We start from the raw sequence: 16,799 nt of genomic DNA, 5'->3' as shown, positions 1-16,799 counted from the left end.
GATGCATCTTCAACTCTGCCGAGTTGAAAGAAAGATCACAGCGTGTTTTTTCCCTTTTTATTTAGGTTTCAATCAACGTCCTCTCTCTCTTCCTCTCATCCTTCCTCTCTCACACTGTATGGTTGCTTTTGGATCTGAGTTTCATATTTCATGGTTTTCTGGATAGCACAAGATCAGCTGTTTTTGAAGTTTTTTACTTTTGAGAGTGAAAACAGTTCAGCAGAGTGCTCTGAAGTAATGGGATTTGAGGCTTTACATCCATTTCCATTGGACTCTGCCACACAGGGCAGCCTTTCTCTGACCATATCAAAAAGAAACGGAAAAACAAGCGTTCCAATTTGGTGTGGTTTTTCAACCTTTATTTAAAGGGAGTGTATGTCATTTTGTACACGTTTTTTAATCATTTTTGATTGCCAACGGATGTGACATCATGCACGCTTGTGAGTACCTTTACTCTTCTTCAGCTCCACTACAGGGCTAACAGTCTGCAACGTTTGGTTAGAAATGGAGTCAGCTAAGGCCAACGAACAACCAGCCCCCACCACAACTCAGACTCAAACACAAACTCCACGGAGGCAAAAAAAAAAGAAAAAGAAGCTAGTTCTAGCTCGTCATCTAGCTTGCAAAACAGAAATGTGACCGACGTTGGGCGAGAACTAGGATCAACATTGGCCGGGCCTTCGATCAATGGAGGGACCTTTGTTTGGTTTTGGGTATCAAAACGGACCCCGAGCTGGCAAAATTCCTATTGGACAGCTGAGGTAACATTACTGCCAAGCATGTGAAATATAGAGCAATATTGTGGTTTTAGCTGGTTAATGTTGCTAACGTTAATCAACATGATGCCTGTCAATCACGTTCAGTGTCATGTGTGTCGCCTCACTATTTTGACCGATGCCCGCTGGCGTCTATTTAGTGCGAAGACAAGCGCGAGCAACAAGACGCTGACTGTCATTGACTTAATGGCCACAGGTGTCACTGTTAAGCAATTTCTGATTCTTGCATAGAGCTCCTTTAACAGTTTATGTTATGTTTGACTTTTTCAAGCAACAGTTATTTCTTATAGCTATCCTTAAGTGTCTAAAAGTGTTCTCTTTTAACATATTTCTTTAACACTGACCTCTGCTGGAGCAGGGACGTGAAAAGTAAAATCTATTTGTATAGATTGGCATATAGAGGCCATTGGCGAGCAGAATCAAATGGCAGGGAAAACAGATTATGTTGCAGGGCTCCCGTGGCATAACCCCGGGCATTAATGTTAATGGAAAACCACATGACCTTGCAGTTGCCTCTGAGCGGCTCCATTTTAAATCCAATTGACATGGCCCAAGTCTGGAAGAGGCTGGAGAGACGGTGATGCAGGCACCTGATACCCATGCATAAGAATAGCCTGTTTTTCTATTTTTTTGTTCCGTTCAGGGGATCCCAGAGGCCTCCCAGTAAGGTTTCCTCTGCTCCCTGAGATGAACAGGGGGAGGCAGAGCTGAATGTGGAGCCACTGGGATACCCATGCCCCATGCCAGATGTCATGTGATCCCAACACTGAGCAGGATGGCAAAGCTCAGCTTGCACTGCTTTAACATTTCAGTCAAGGTATAATTTTGCTCAAGAGACATAATACCCCTTGTTTTCGGGGAGCAAATTGTGCTTAAGGTTGGTTAAAAAGCACTTTGATGTAGTTGGCTTTGCCAAGAATTGCTTTCCAATGATCTCCCTGCTCTGGGAGGAATGGAGGGGATCGTGCCAGCACAACAGAAACAGGCTTTGTTAAAGGAGCTTTTTGCGCACACGGATGAAAGAAAATGGAAAAGGCAGGGTGAAATAACATTCTGTTTTTTTCCACAAACATCCAGTGGAGGAGGATTTGCATTCAAATGCGGTGCAGTTCCACCGCTCTGAGGGTCATCAGCACAATTTAATTACATTAAGAGACAGCTAAATTGGACTTTGCAAACAGACAAGGCTTAAGGGATTACTGGACCTCTGACGGAGAGATCAAATTTTACCTTCGAGCATGAAACAATATGCCCGTTTCCTGGCAGCCTCCGTATGGACAGAGATAGAGGGAAGGGGGCCGCCAACAGTGGATGATTAATTTTATTCCACTTTTTTATCAACTGTCTTTGAAATAGCCTGCGTGTAGTAAAGCATGGTGTTTCAGGACAAACTTGGCATGATCACAGCCACAAAAAAACAAGCCTCTGGGCATCTAAAGATATTGTTTATCTTGATCGCTTTACCTCCTCTGACTCTGTGCTTTCCCCAGCAGCTCCCAACTGCTAACCTCTCCTACATGTGCAATGTTTTGTCTGCATGTCTCCAACAGTTTATACTATTTATTCTTCAGTGATTTATTGAACACTGTGCTGCCTCTGCAGCTGCCAGCTTACCGTATGGCATGCTGCCTAAATGTTGCATCACTCAATATGGACCTTTTTCTTCTCCTTCTTCTAGTATAGTAAGTAGAATTGACTTGGGTATATCAAGGGATTTAAATGTAACATGGCATTCGAAGGGAAGTGGTGTTGTGCTAAGTTTTATTCATTCATGGAAAGTCAGTCAATCGAGTCTGACATTTTCAGAACTTGGCCTTTTTGTGCCAACCCCCGTCTACAGTTACAGCATAGATGTCACCCACATTAGACATGAAACAAAATCAAAGGTATTGATGACCTCTTCTCTGCTAGAAAATGTTTTTTTGGGTTGTTTTTTTTAACGTAACACCATCTTAGCCAGCTAGTGAATAATGAAAACACAGGAAGTCAACTCTTAAGTTATATAAAACTTTTTAGGCCACTTTTTTGGCATGACGACCTTCTAAGTAAGGGTGTAAGAAAATATCTCGTATCACAATATTAGGTTTTGTGATCATCGATTCTCAAAAAAACTATAATATATTTTTAATTTAATAGTTTACAAGCAAAGGCTAACTCAGTCAATACTTTATTTCACATTCTCTCAGTGTATGTGCCCTCTCAAAGTAGTGCTATAATGTTGGATGTTAAAGGGACTGTGATAAATGCAAATGCAGATCCCACTGTTCTAATTGCATAAACTTTTTTTTCTCAGATTGTATGCATATGGTGGTGTGTTTTTTATACTATGACAGTTTTCCTCAAATGCAAATTAAAAAATCGCAATATAGCGCTTTGCTTACAGTATCGCAATATATCGGAATATATTTAATCCTAACGCCTGTATCATGATACGTATCAGGTCGCCAGATTCTTGATACACAGTACTTCTTTGCAAATAGTTGCTCATTGAGCTGATACAGAGCTACATTGGCATACATTTGTAGTTGTGTTTTCATGGCAGCCTGGTGAATGTAAGTCCAATATTTACTCTCTTTTAGCTCTGGGTGGAAAATATCTGGCTCTTTAGCTGCTAAATGTCCAACTATGTTCACCAGCTAGTGGCCAATTGTCCGTCTGCTGTCTGGTGTTGGGCAGGTAGCATATGGTGGGTCGTTATAGCTTTTTCACTGAAAAAAGGTAAGCAATGAGCTGAAAGAATTTTTAACAAGCTAACCAGGAAAGATAGGACAATCTGTCATAATAATAAGGATGGTTAGGAGGAGGTTATATGACAATATGATCTCATCCAATCACACCTGTCTGGAATCTTCCACCACTATCTGATGCTGTATCGCTGGGATTTGTAATTACAGAAATGAATTCTGCTTTCACACCCTTATATATATATATATTTTTCATTTCATTAGGTAGGTGTTCCGGCACTTTCATGCTGAACAGGCCGATGTACTACTCGCCAGTGTCATTAACATTTGCTTTTCAGCGCTCTAAAGACTTGACACCTGCATGCTGCAGCTGGAGGCTGATGGGTATAACAACATGAATGGTTGAGTGAAAAATAGCATGCAAAATTAATTTCTTTAATTTGGCACATTTATTTAAAAAATCTCAACTCAGAGCCATCAAAACATAATTTCCTTTAAACTAACATGTTTCAACAAGCTGCTTCTGTGTATGCAAATAACTTATTTATTCTAAAAATGCAGAACAGACATTGTGAAAATACACACAAAACAGGATGCATATTTCTTACACAGTCATACAGTACTTGTTTACGTTGTGTTTTTAACCTGTTCTAACCCTATAGGTGAGTTGTTGGGTTTTGCATGTGGAAATAATGTTAAAGGTGCAGTGTGTATGATTTGGCTGCATCTAGTGGTGGGGTTGAAGATTGCAACCAACTGAAAAATGCTTACAAGTGCCAAGAGTGTAGGAGAACTACGATGGCCGACATGAAAACGTGAGAGCGTAAATGGTCCTATCTAGAGCCGGTGTTTGGTTTGTCCGTTCTGGGCTACTGTAGAAACATGGCCACCAGCTCCGTGAAGACGACCCGCTCCGTATGTAGATATAAACGACTCATTCTAGGCTGATGAAAACGCAATAATTCGTATTTTCAGGTGATTATACACTAAAGAAAACATACTTATTCATATAATATTCTATTTCTGCCAAAGGATCCCCCTAAATGTTATAATGTGCCCAAAGTTTTTGCAAGATCTCTCTCAAAAGATTTTTTTTACAATGAACACCGTCATGTATAACTAAAATGGTGTTTACACCAATTTAAAGTAAATAAAAGATAACCTTTAAGAAAGAGTACATTTGTGTAGTGTGGGGCCAGTTCCAACCACAGAGCCAGAGCCAGCTGAGGCCAGTAATGCTAAACTATATGCACTCAGGGTAATGTAGGATACTTTTGTTAAAAGCACTTAACAAATGGCATGTTATTATCACTTACACTGAGATCCAGGCACTTGCTTTCTAGTAAGTACACATTTTCCCCGACACATATGCAATGGGGCAACAACTTCACCTCTTCTCCTCCATCTGTGGATTGCTCTGCATTAAGTTTTTTTGAAGTGACACACAGGCTGACCCTCCACTCAGCAGAGGGCATACTCATGTGAAAAATGCCCAGAGGTGTAAATTTGTGCAGACAATTTATCTAAACTGCTAGCTCTTCAGGTGTTTCCTCTCCCTGCTGTTTCTCCAATTGTCCTTAAACAATTACTCGGGAGAGATTGGGGGGAGACTGTTGCCAGTTAAACTGCCGTTTTCTCTGCTACCATTGTGCAGGCCATCTAAACCATGGGATACAAAGCTCTCAAGCACACTGCAAGCCAAAATAAAGAGGTGGAGAGGGAGGGGGAGGCAGATAAAAGCTGACACCCAATGTATTATAACTCAGCTCTATTAGATATGAGCTTCTGCTAGGGTGAAGCACCATAGCTTAAGGCAACGTTACTGCTTGCTCATTGTGCTTTAGCGAGGGGGCTGGGAAGACTGCGTAGCCGCTGTGTTCTGTATACAGCACACAGTCTCATGCATGATTTAGTAAACTAGAATTCTTACTTCAATATTCAAGTAGCAATATGGCAGATGAGATAAAAGGATGTGCTTAGGCTGCAAAACTCATCCTAAGTCATACCGTACACTACATGCTTGATAAATGGTAATCAGAAGAGAGAGAAATCGTCAATGGGCCGCCGCTATCTTTCATTTTCAGCACTTATTCAATTTTGCTAAGAAACAAATGCTGTAAGGTTTGCCACACTATTCTTCATACTGTATTGTCTAATAAACCACAACACAGCTTGTAGCTCGATTGTTTATTGTATAAAAATATGACATGACATAAAAGCAGATTGAAGTTCTTCTCCAACATCACTTTTACATTAAACCCCAAAACTACATTACTGTTGATTGAGTATTTTATCATGATTTTTAAAACAGAAGTTATTACTTCATAGCTAGAGTGGTTCAGAAAACAACTTTTGAGACAAATAATATAAAGTTTTATGATTTGGCACACAACAACTGTTCTGTTGTAAAGTCTATTTATATTTTAAACCATATCAAATACTGGAAGTCTGTAGTCAGAAGTGAGTCAGAAGATTATTTTTTTTTTTAAACAAAACAAAAAGGTGTCTGACAGGTTTATCAGGCCAATCACGTCATCCATTGAGTATTTTAAAACCAAATTAAATGAGATGACTTGACTGTAAGCGTTGGAATAAAAGTTACAGTGAAATTCCCCGTCAGAAATCTCCTGATTTTTAATTCCCAGCAAAGATTTGGATGATCAGCATTTGAAGAGGTTGCTGAAAAGTATAATTGAATCTAAATTAAATTTGACTTTAAAATCAGAACATCCACAGAGTCTCAGCTTGTTTTCTTCTAAGTAAACATAAGTTTATAAAAATATAAAAGCATACCCTGCTTTATGGTCTATTTGACTCTAAATGGGACCATAATTTACTAAATGAACATCATGCTGTATTGAAGACTTGAAACTGGCGACGGAGACCATAAACTTGTGTTTACAATGTTTACTGAGGTAATAAATCAAGTTAGAAGTAGGCTCATTTTCTCATAGACTTCTATACAATCAGACTTCTTTTTGCAACCAGAGGAGTCGCCCCCTGCTGGCTGTTAGAAAGAATGCAAGTTTAAGGCACTTGTGCTTTGGCTTTACTTTTCAGACCCGGAGGTTGCCCACTAATGACGATGCTAAAAAGATGTCACAGGGGGGAAGAAATTCAAACTGTCTTTTGTAAACATCCATCACAGTCCAACTTTTTCCTAACGTACTTTCGGTAGTTGAGCATGCGGGAACTGTTGGCTTGTCTACAACCTGTATGATAGCCTGACTGCATTTGTTTTTTGCCCAGTTGGACTCTGTTGTGGTGATGTTGCTGTGTTTCCAGAGTACAACATTATCATAACCGAAATTATGGCTAAAACTAAGAAATCAAGACGTTATTTTAATACACCAGAAATACACTTTTAAGTGAAAGTGAATGTATTCAATATTTAAGAGCACAGAACAAATGTGTACAAACGCACACACACAATACAGTTATCTAAATGAGCCTGTTAAATGTCAAGTAGAAAAGCTAGTTACGACATAAAACAAGCTTTCAGACTAAAATTGAATGCCTCCACTGACACTCCCACCACTGACCAGTGCTTTTATTGAAAAATGTTGCTCCCTTAAAGTGATGTAGTCCACTCACATGACAGTTGGAGCTGCACATGCATCTGGTACTTGTTCATCATGGGTCTGTGGCAGCTGCCAATTCTCTGGTGTTTGCTGTTGTTTCCCTTTTCCCTGGTGTTTTTTTGGTTGAGTTGCTGAGTGATTAGAGGGTTATTCAGTTCACCTGTTGCGCAGGGTGTGGGGACTGGCTCTTAAATGATAGTTGAGAGCAGCTTGGTGCATTCCCCTCTTGGCCAATCAGGGTGTAACGACGCCCTTTCTGTAGGGCTTAAAAGAGGAGGGAAACTGCACACCCAGTGTCATTCTGATCTCTCCTTCACTCAATGCAACATGTGTTATCAGCTTTACCAGAAACTCTGGTCTGTTTTGGGCCCTTTTGGGATTCTGTGATCTTTGTGTTTTGTTTGTTGAGAGTGTTGACTCCTAGTTGGGGAAACAAGTTAAGTGCCAACCAATTGGGTTACCTGCACTGGGACGATTAGGTGCTATTTGTGCAACAGCTGGCTTGCCTTACGATAGCCTAACGCCTGCAGGCTGTATTTTTGTATTCTATTCATTTGTTGATTTTCAATGAAACCCTTTATACCCATTTCTTTTAGTGTATTTTATTTGGGAAAACTTTAAAGGAGGGTAAAAGGAAAAGCCAAACCAATATTTCAGTTTCCTTAATTGTTTGTTATTATAGAGGCATTTGTTCATTATTATTATTAAGAAGGCATTTTATTTTATATTATTATGTGGATGGGAACTGTTTTTCAGTCTTCTGACTGAACAACTAAAGTCTGGGGAACTCAGTACCGCCACATAATTGGCAACCACGAAGGGACACGTAACACAAAGCATAATCTTTCAATAAAGAGATTTAGTTTTGTGTCCCATCTTCTGATATCTATTTAGCAAGTGTATTTGAGTGTATATTTCTGAAATGTGTATTTGGAGTGTAGCTTGACTATTAGTCCAAATAATTACTAGTGACTATCCATCATGTCTTGGGTAGATCCAGACATTACAATGACCGCATTGGAACCGTCGCTTGCGGAATTGGAATCCGAGCTTTCTTTAAATGTTAGCTTGGATATGCCTGTAGTTGGGCAGGAGGTGCACTTACTGGATGATGATGATGATGATGAAGAGGGATGGGTAGATGCTCCAGTAGAACCACAATTGTCTGTGGACACTCATCCTCTTTTGGCTTTAGAGGGCTTATTACTTCTGCCTTCATCCCCAGTTCCTGTAGCTCCTCCCACCCAGGAACACTCAGATTCGGATTTAGTCATTTTTGCTAATGCTGTAGAGTCGATGAAACTTGTGTTTAAAAATACAGTGGATTGGCAGCGTGAGTGGCTGTCAAACATTTCAAAGGGCATACCCATCGATAAAGCTCTAAAAATGTGTACTACTCTCATAACAAATGTGGTGGAGAAAGCAAGTAACCATTTGCTCGCAGAAGTAAGGGATTTTGGTTCAAAGTGCATAAATGCCATTCAGTGGAATGCACAACAAACACAGTCTGAGTTCCAAGAGTCCCTGACTACTGACCGTCAAAACTTGATGACCTCCATTACATCCGCGGTCACTGAAAACAAGGATGTACAACTTCTGGTGACCGAGGTGCATACATTGCGACAGCAGATGGGTTCAGTGCAGGCTACCTTTGAGTCTCTTGTGCGTCAACAGTGTGCACTCAATTCTCAGGTCAATTCAATACATAAGCAAGAGGAATGGGTCCTTAAAGAAGCAGTCACACCTGTTGCAGTTTCGTCTCAAGCACACACATATCCTGTTTCTCCAGTTGTTAAAAATGTGGTTTTGTTGCCTACCTCCGCACCTGTGGGAGTTCCTTCAGATTGCTCAGGAGCTGCTGCGCCTAAGGGTGAAATTTTCCAGGATGATGGTTGTAGAGTGACTGATGGCAAACTTCCAATTAAGATGTTTTTCCCTTGCTATGGCGGGCCTCAGGATGAGAAAGATCCTTTGGTGTATTTGCAAAGATGCAGTGACTTCCTGTCTCTGAAACCACTTACCCATGGTGAGATCCTAGCGACCATGAGAAGTGTATTGCATGGTTCTGCACGTGATTGGTGGGAGACTGTTAGGGAGAAAATCCATTCATGGGAGGAATTTCAGAGAGCTTTCCTATCATCTTTTCTTCCCGAGGACTATGTTGATGTTCTGGAAGAACAGATTCGAACCAGGGTGCAAGGAAGAAATGAGTCACTACGAGACTTTGTTTTCTCCTTTCAAGCACTTATCAAACATTGGCACTCTTCGGCCACAGATGATGAGATTTTAAAAAGAATATTGAAGGCTATGAATCCCTTTCTGGCATGTCAGCTCCGTGGTCGGGTTACCTCCATAGATGAGATGATCCGCATTGGGAGTCAAATAGAAGTAGATTATGAAAACCAGAAAAGGTACAGGAGAACTCTGAACGAATCTCTCAAAGCTAATGGTACAACTGAAAAGAAGGTTATAAAGAGACCTGAAATGGTTTTGTGTTGGCGTTGCCATGGTGAGCATGCACCAGGGTTCTGCCCTCAGTTTCATGTCTTCCCAGGTAGCTTAAAATACAGTGGACAGCAAAAGTCAGAGTCAAGGGCGCCTGGGTTAGCTCAGTTGGTAGAGCGGGCGTCCATGTATTAAGGCTTGGTCCTGACCGCGGCGGCCCGGGTTCGAATCCGGCCTGTGGCCCTTTCCGCATCCACTCTCTCTCTCCCCCCTTTCAAGACTCTATCCACTGTCCTGTCATAAAAATGGAAAATGCCCCCCAAAAAATAACTTAAAAAAAAAAAGAAAAAGTCAGTCAAAACAGACTTCAGAGTCCAGTAAAAAAGGTTCCATGGCTACTGTTGCTAGTCAACTAAAGTCTGGGGAACTCAGTACCGCCACAGGTCTTTGTCTGGTATTTGTCATGAATATGAAAATACTGGTTGTCATAGTTTGGATATTTGTACATGTTGTGTGTGTCTGTTTTGTATAACGCGCTTCTGTGTGTGTCCTTCATGTGTTTTGTGTCATTGTGAAAGGCCTTTTTTTTTCACCTGACACCACGCCTGAAAGCATCTGACAATCAGAGGGAAATGAATGGCTCGGAGAGATTCCCCTCTGGCTAAGTGGCTCTTCTTGTGACACTGTTCGATATTCCTGACGAGTGACTGTGCTGTTGACACACAATAGTTTCGCAACCCAGTGGATTCGAGTTTCTGTTCAGTTGATGTTTTGACCAACAAGTAACCAACCAGTGAAAATGCTGATGAACTGGACCAGTTCATCAGCATTTCCCCTGAGAACCACAAAGTAATTTAGTTCCTACAATTATTTATTTGATTATTTACAGCTTACTGAGTTTTCATAGGTGAGAACATTAAAAAGCATGAAGGATGTCCTTTCATGTGAACCTCATTATGGTTCACATGAAAGGACGTCCAATGTTCAATCCACATCCAAAAAGACTACATAGAATAACCCCAAAATGTGTACAGTTGTTTCTGAAATCAAGATGAGGCGAAATATTACCAATGAGTCCCTGATGTGTATGAGAAAATATCTGAGTTGAAGACAAAGTCAGGGGCTAGTCCGACAACAGCAGCAACACGAAACTAATCCTGCTCTCATTTAGGTGGAAAGTGTAGTACAAGCCAAAGAGGCACATAAGCAAGCAGCTGATCTCTTGTTTCTGAGACATGAAGCAGCTTAGTTTTACAGGCTCAGGACACTCTTCCATCACGGCTGCTTAAACCCCAATCTCCTTAATGCTGAGTGCCAAGCAGAAGCACATCGGGTCCCTTTATGAGGACAAAGGTTTGACTCATTTGGGAATTGAATGTACGGCCTCCCTCTATCATAGTGGAAACTCTGACCGCGAGGCTGCTGGCTGTTGAAGCTGTGGCCCAGGATGTAGTTATTGCTCAAGCTGAAAGCCTTTGCACACCACGTCCGTATGCTTCTTCTGAAATTGTCGCACATTTAAAAATAACGACCTGACGTTGATCGATCACTTTTACACACCGGCTCCGAAACTATCGTCCGTCATTAAAGTTTTCGAAATGGGATCGATTTCTGTGTTTTTTTCCGCATCCGTCAAAAGAGAGTTGTTTGACCACTCAGAGCCACCGTCCCTGCAAACGTCATCATCCAAAATGTCTTCGGATAAACATTCACTTCGTCTCCCAGCAGAAAGCAATTCACCATAAAGAAATAAAAGAATGCAAAGATGCCTGAATTAAAGATAGATTGTGGCAGGTGATTGCAGAACAGCTTGGAGTCGGGGATGGTCACAAAACAAAGGACAGCAGTGATTGAGATCTAGGCAGCTAAACGATAGCTTCTTCCTGACGGCAGTAATTCATTGGCCCCGTTTGGGAATAACGCTTTCCATTGTACCCAGGTGATTAATTCAGTTTGGTCTTGTATTGCAAATTTTTTGCAAAGAATAGAATAATAAGACGTATTGGACTCAGTGTGCAAGGTTTCTGTGCGTAATAGTTTTTATTGGATGACGGATTAAAAAAACGCATTAGAAAAATACGTACTTGGTGTGCAAAGACCTTAAGACTGGTTAATTGGCACAACCCTGCGCTAATTGCCACAATGCCTGATTTGGTGTGAATGCAGCTTAATACACACAGGAATTCAGAAATAGCTTCACTACAATGCTCAACCAGTACAACCATGTCAATTCACTGCGCACACACACGTTACATCCATTATGAACTAATGTGTCACAGCCATAATCATATCAACTGAAGCACAGCCATGGAAGCAACAGGCAAAGCTATGTCATCCCATGGCTATAGTCATAATCACAGCAACAGCCACGTCAGCAGCCGGTCATAACTAGGTTAACTATCTCCATGAACTAGCTCCATTAGTTATCTACAGTATTAGGCAGCAATGATACAGACCACAGCTGAGAGAAAACTTATTGTGAGGAAACTTAAAATATTGTGTGGGACAAAATGTATGTTAAGTAATGCAAAAGTTACTGGAAGGTAACACAAAAGTGGTTCAGACACACAGTATAATTCCCACCACACCCTTTTGGAGGCAAAAACCAAAATATTAAAGAGATCAAAATATGAATGACCATGATAAACTTGCTCTAAAAAGTTACAATTAAGTTTATAACCAATCACTTTATTTCCCATCAACCTCGCTGTGATTGGACAGTTTTCCATCATGAAAATGAATGATTTGCATTTAATATTGGCAGGTCTCTGCTCATCTCGGTTTGAGTTTTTTTCTTTTAGTTTCCCTGAAATTATTCTCCAAGAGTAGAGATCTGTGCTGCTTTAGGGGAAGTAGAGACTAACCTGGGCCGTTTTGCTGGACCAACTCAGACAGATCCATCTGGATGAAGAGAACCAGACCTCCAGCGGCAAACAGCAGGAGGAACCAGAGGGACCAGGGCATCCTCCTTCTCCGTACACGCAGAGAGTCCACCATCATCTTCATCTTCATCCACATGATTCCACACAGTCAGCTGCTAATGTAATAAGTTCTGGAGAAAATCAAAGAAAGCGGGGAAACACAGACAAAAGTGGAGTGAGCAAAACTGTGTGAAGACCCCTGACCATTTCACTGCTCCTCCTGCTGTATTGTGTTCTTTTACAGGCTTTTTTTAAGCCTGCAGGTAGAGATGGGAGGAGCCGTCTAACTAGATGACCTCTCTCTCTCTCTCTCTCTCTCTCTCTCTCTCTCTCTCTCTCTCTCTCTCTCCATCATTTTCTACTCTTTTTGTGCTTCACAACACCACATACAGTATATATTCATCATTACTAACACAGCAGAAGAGAGTTTTTTATTTCTCTACATCAATATTACATGTCAAAATTCATACAGTACACAGTAATAAATGGCAGTGGTGGAGAACTAAATACATTAACTCAAGTATTGTACATAAGTACAAACCTGAGGTACTTGAGTATCTCCATTTTATGCTATCTCTACCCAAGGTAAATATTATACTTTTTACTAATTAGATAACTTTAGTTTCTAGTTACTTTGAAAATAAAGATTTTTACAAACAAAACACATGATCAGCTTAAAAAATATGATGCACTGTTGTAGATTAAACTACCCAATAGTATATAAAATAGATCAAATTAGCTACACCCCAACCAAGTACAACAGTGAAATGCTTTTAACACGTTAATGCATCAGTAATAACCCAATAATAAAATATATAACAGTATATCTGAAGTAAATTTTCCCTTGTGCCTGATAGTTAGCGGCTTAAGAGCCTCAAATAAAAGAGTTCTTGACAGTGAAATGTAGTACAATTGTTCATTTATTGCCTCCATTCGACTTGTGGATTTCTTCATGGTCAGTTCAGTAAATCACACTATTCATAGATGAGGTAGAAAACGTATGGTCACAGTACAATTCAAACAATATCATCTCCAGGAAAGAACTCACATGGTCAGTATAACGCATGAAGAAATAGGACTGGAGACACTTGAATGGCAGGTCTGTCTGCTCTGAACTGGCTGGAACTGAGCTGAAGTAATCAGTCTCCACCTGAGTAAGCTTGAGGACACTCAGCTGCTGTAACAGAGACAAATTCCTGGGTCTGCTGTCCAGATCAGGGTGGTAATTCCAGTAGAGTTGTCAAGCGGGCCACTGGCCTAGTGGAGATTCGATCTTGCTTGATCTTGAACTAGGATGGCCTGGGGGCAGAGCAGAGAGGAGAAGCCTCTCAGGAGGGTGACCAGGCAGGAGGACGGCTTGGAGGACAACCAGATGGGCAAAGCACCTCTAGAGGCCAGGCTGATGGTGGTGACGATTTACATCAGCATTAAGTCTGGTTTCAATGTAAGCCTTCACAGCACAAGCCGTTCAATTTAGGTTGTAGACACACAGAAGGACGAAATATGGTAGTGTGTATTATTTATTGAAAACCAACACCTCCTTCTTAGAAGGGAAAATCCATGACGAACTAAAGCGGTTCAGAAATTCTACACGGAAACAAGATGAGCTATCACCTAACTCCTCCAAATAAAGAAATCTGTTGTGTTTGTAAGGATACAGTTTGGTAAACACAATTCCAGTTGGACTGGCTTGAGCACAGACCAGCATTGGGGCTCTGTTCATACAGCAGAAAGACCGTGGAGCATCTGTCTTCAAATTAATATGCAAATGAGCGCCGGTGACTACTCGAGCATGTGTTGCCATTGCGGGAAATAAAATTGGCTGCGTTTCGGTGATGTCAAGAACTTGACTTTCACATTGCACCCTTTGCTAAATCCAGGAGTTATAAATAGGCTGCAGATGAGTGTCAGATAACAAATGTGACATCTTTCGTGCCGTGATGCTCGAATATATAGTGATTTCTGTCAGGATTTTGTTTTTATTGTCAACTTGTTTATACGGGCGATAAAATACAGAGACGATGAAATACGGCGTGAAGTACAAATACGCAGGTGAAACCGAAATCCAGAGGGGCTTATAGCAATGTCTCACCACATAATCAAGGTGACACAAAATATATCCAAAAGTCAACGTGGAGGAGAGTGTCAAAAAATAAGTATGTATTTGTGTTTTTAAGGGAGACGAGTGAGGAGAGAATGGTGGAGGATACATTTTTTGGGGTGTTTTTTTAATTAGTCATTATGGGTAAGCATTTAATGACATGAAACTTTGCTTTGGGGCTCTAATCAGTGCAGACGCAGCCACAGCAGAAGTTCAACAGGATTTACTGGTGATGCATTACAGCTACAACATTGTTCCACCCAGGGGAGGAATAGTTTAGCTAATTCAAATAGTGTCCACAAGGGATGGTGGGACAGCTAGTTTTTTTGAAAAACAAGTTGTTATGCCTAGTGACTGAAACTATAGATTACTGCAAGTTAAACCTGCAGTAGGCAGAATATTTTTGGCATCATTGGGCAAAGATTCCATAATAACCTGGATGTCAAGCCATTAGACCACCCCGAAATCCATTTATCCAGCTTTGTATTGACATCATTTCATTTCCATATGAATGTTCTTTACATCATTCTGGAGGGAAACCATGCAGGCTGCTGCATAATGAGGGTATGGTACCCTCTGTGCTCACTGGAGTTAATAACAAGTGTTGAGGTTTATACAGGCTGAGGACCTATTTTAACATTTCTCTATTAGCTGAGCTACTGAGAGGACAAAGTTGACGGAGGGAAACTCACAAAAGATAAGGAAAGAGGAATGCTTTTGTAATATTATGCAAAACTAACCATTATGTGCTTATAGGAAACTGCTCAATGGGAATAAATGCATACATTTCAACCACATTAATATATATTGTATTGTTTGGCTGGCTCTGCACATGGCACAGTTGCCATGCCAACTCAGGTGGTAACCAGGAGTTCTCGCTGGCTGACCATTTTCATCCCTCTGTGCATACACTTCTTTGAAGAGAACATTTTAATCAGTAGACATGCGCTTCTATTCATTCTATTAAAGCCATAATACTGATGAGGGTGTTCTCCCCTCGGATTATAGGGACAGTTCTTGTAATAGTCATGAAATTGAATGTATTGATTCATGTACATAGATTCGAATGTCACATTTTTTTTCGTGATGGTCAACACAAAATCAATTTGTATGTAATCCACGTAAATGTGAACCAGGAAGTATAAAGAGTGGTGCATAGCAAGGAGGTCAAGGTGGATAGGTGGGTCAAAAGACACAGGACTTTCACTCAGGAGACCGGTGTTTGTGTTCCGTGTGAAACCACAAGCCAAAGTTGATTTATTTGTCACGTAACTTCCGTACTTAAGTAACGCCACTTCTGGTGTTACCCAAACTACAATCTTGTTGCCTAAGCCTAACCAAGTTGATCTATTCCTAAACCTAACGAAGTCGTTTTATTTTGAAAAGATCAGAGCGGAAATTGACATATTCGTCTCGTGTTGCTGGACATTCGTAGGAAAACCAGGAAAACGCACTAAGAATATGTTGTTGAAAGTCAAGCTGAGTGTCACTAAAAAAAAAAAGGGGAAATTTGTGTCCATGTACACAAACTGCAGTGAGACTGTGTTTTGTGATGTTAATCCCTGAAATCTAAGACATCTCTGGTGCTACTGCTATTATCATACTATATTGATTTGGACATAAACAATTCCAGCCTTTGTGACAGCTATTATGGTGGACATATGCTAAGAGAATCATATTTTAATAGCATTGTTCATATATTTTCTAAAATAAAATCACTCTGACTGAAGACTGAAGTTATTTCTATCCAGTAGACTCAGTTTTCCTTCGACACCTTCAGTCATGAGAGCGTTTAATGTAAGCTTTTAAACTTTAAAAGATGCTGCTATCCTTTCATTCTGTTTTCTCAACAGAGTTTGACCTTTTACATCCCGGTGTCATTCATACTGACAGTGCAAAACCACAGAATGTAACCTTATCACAGGAAATCATTCCACATTTTCACTTCAATTTCCATTTTTTTTCAGGTCTCACCGCACAGTTTCGTCACCTTAGTTTTGTACAAGATATTGGGGTCAGGCAAACACCCGTCTGTTGTTTCTGGCTATTAGAGATATCTTTGAAAGTGCATTCAGATTTATACCCCTTTACTGTAAGTCCAATGCAATGGCAATGGAGCACAGATTCAGCAAAGTGTAAAAAGCATGCACTCACGTCAGTGTTGATTTTAGTCATTTGGAAAAAAGTGTCCTTGTTTTCTTTGCCTCAAGCAAGTGTTTGGTTTCAGCAGCTCCCTTTATATTCTTACATTTAAGACTGTGTCACACAAGCCTTTTTACTGTTAGACCACT

At 40.6% G+C, this 16,799-nt stretch overlaps 1 protein-coding gene across 1 annotated transcript in view; it reads right to left on the bottom strand.

The window, feature by feature from the left end:
- The window catches only part of chst8 (carbohydrate (N-acetylgalactosamine 4-0) sulfotransferase 8), a 196,630-nt gene that overhangs the window by 132,737 nt on the left and 47,094 nt on the right, over positions 1–16,799 (bottom strand). The window contains exon 2 of the mRNA XM_074609703.1: positions 12,351–12,538. Coding sequence (XP_074465804.1) covers positions 12,351–12,504 — 154 coding nt within the window. The 5' untranslated portion in view covers positions 12,505–12,538. The remainder of the gene's footprint in view (positions 1–12,350; positions 12,539–16,799) is intronic.

Source organism: Sebastes fasciatus, chromosome 2 (genome assembly GCF_043250625.1).
Source record: "Sebastes fasciatus isolate fSebFas1 chromosome 2, fSebFas1.pri, whole genome shotgun sequence".
NCBI classification, from domain to species: Eukaryota; Metazoa; Chordata; class Actinopteri; order Perciformes; family Sebastidae; genus Sebastes; species Sebastes fasciatus.
Note: the sequence above shows the minus strand (reverse complement) of the source record. Positions and strands in the feature narration are given on the sequence as shown.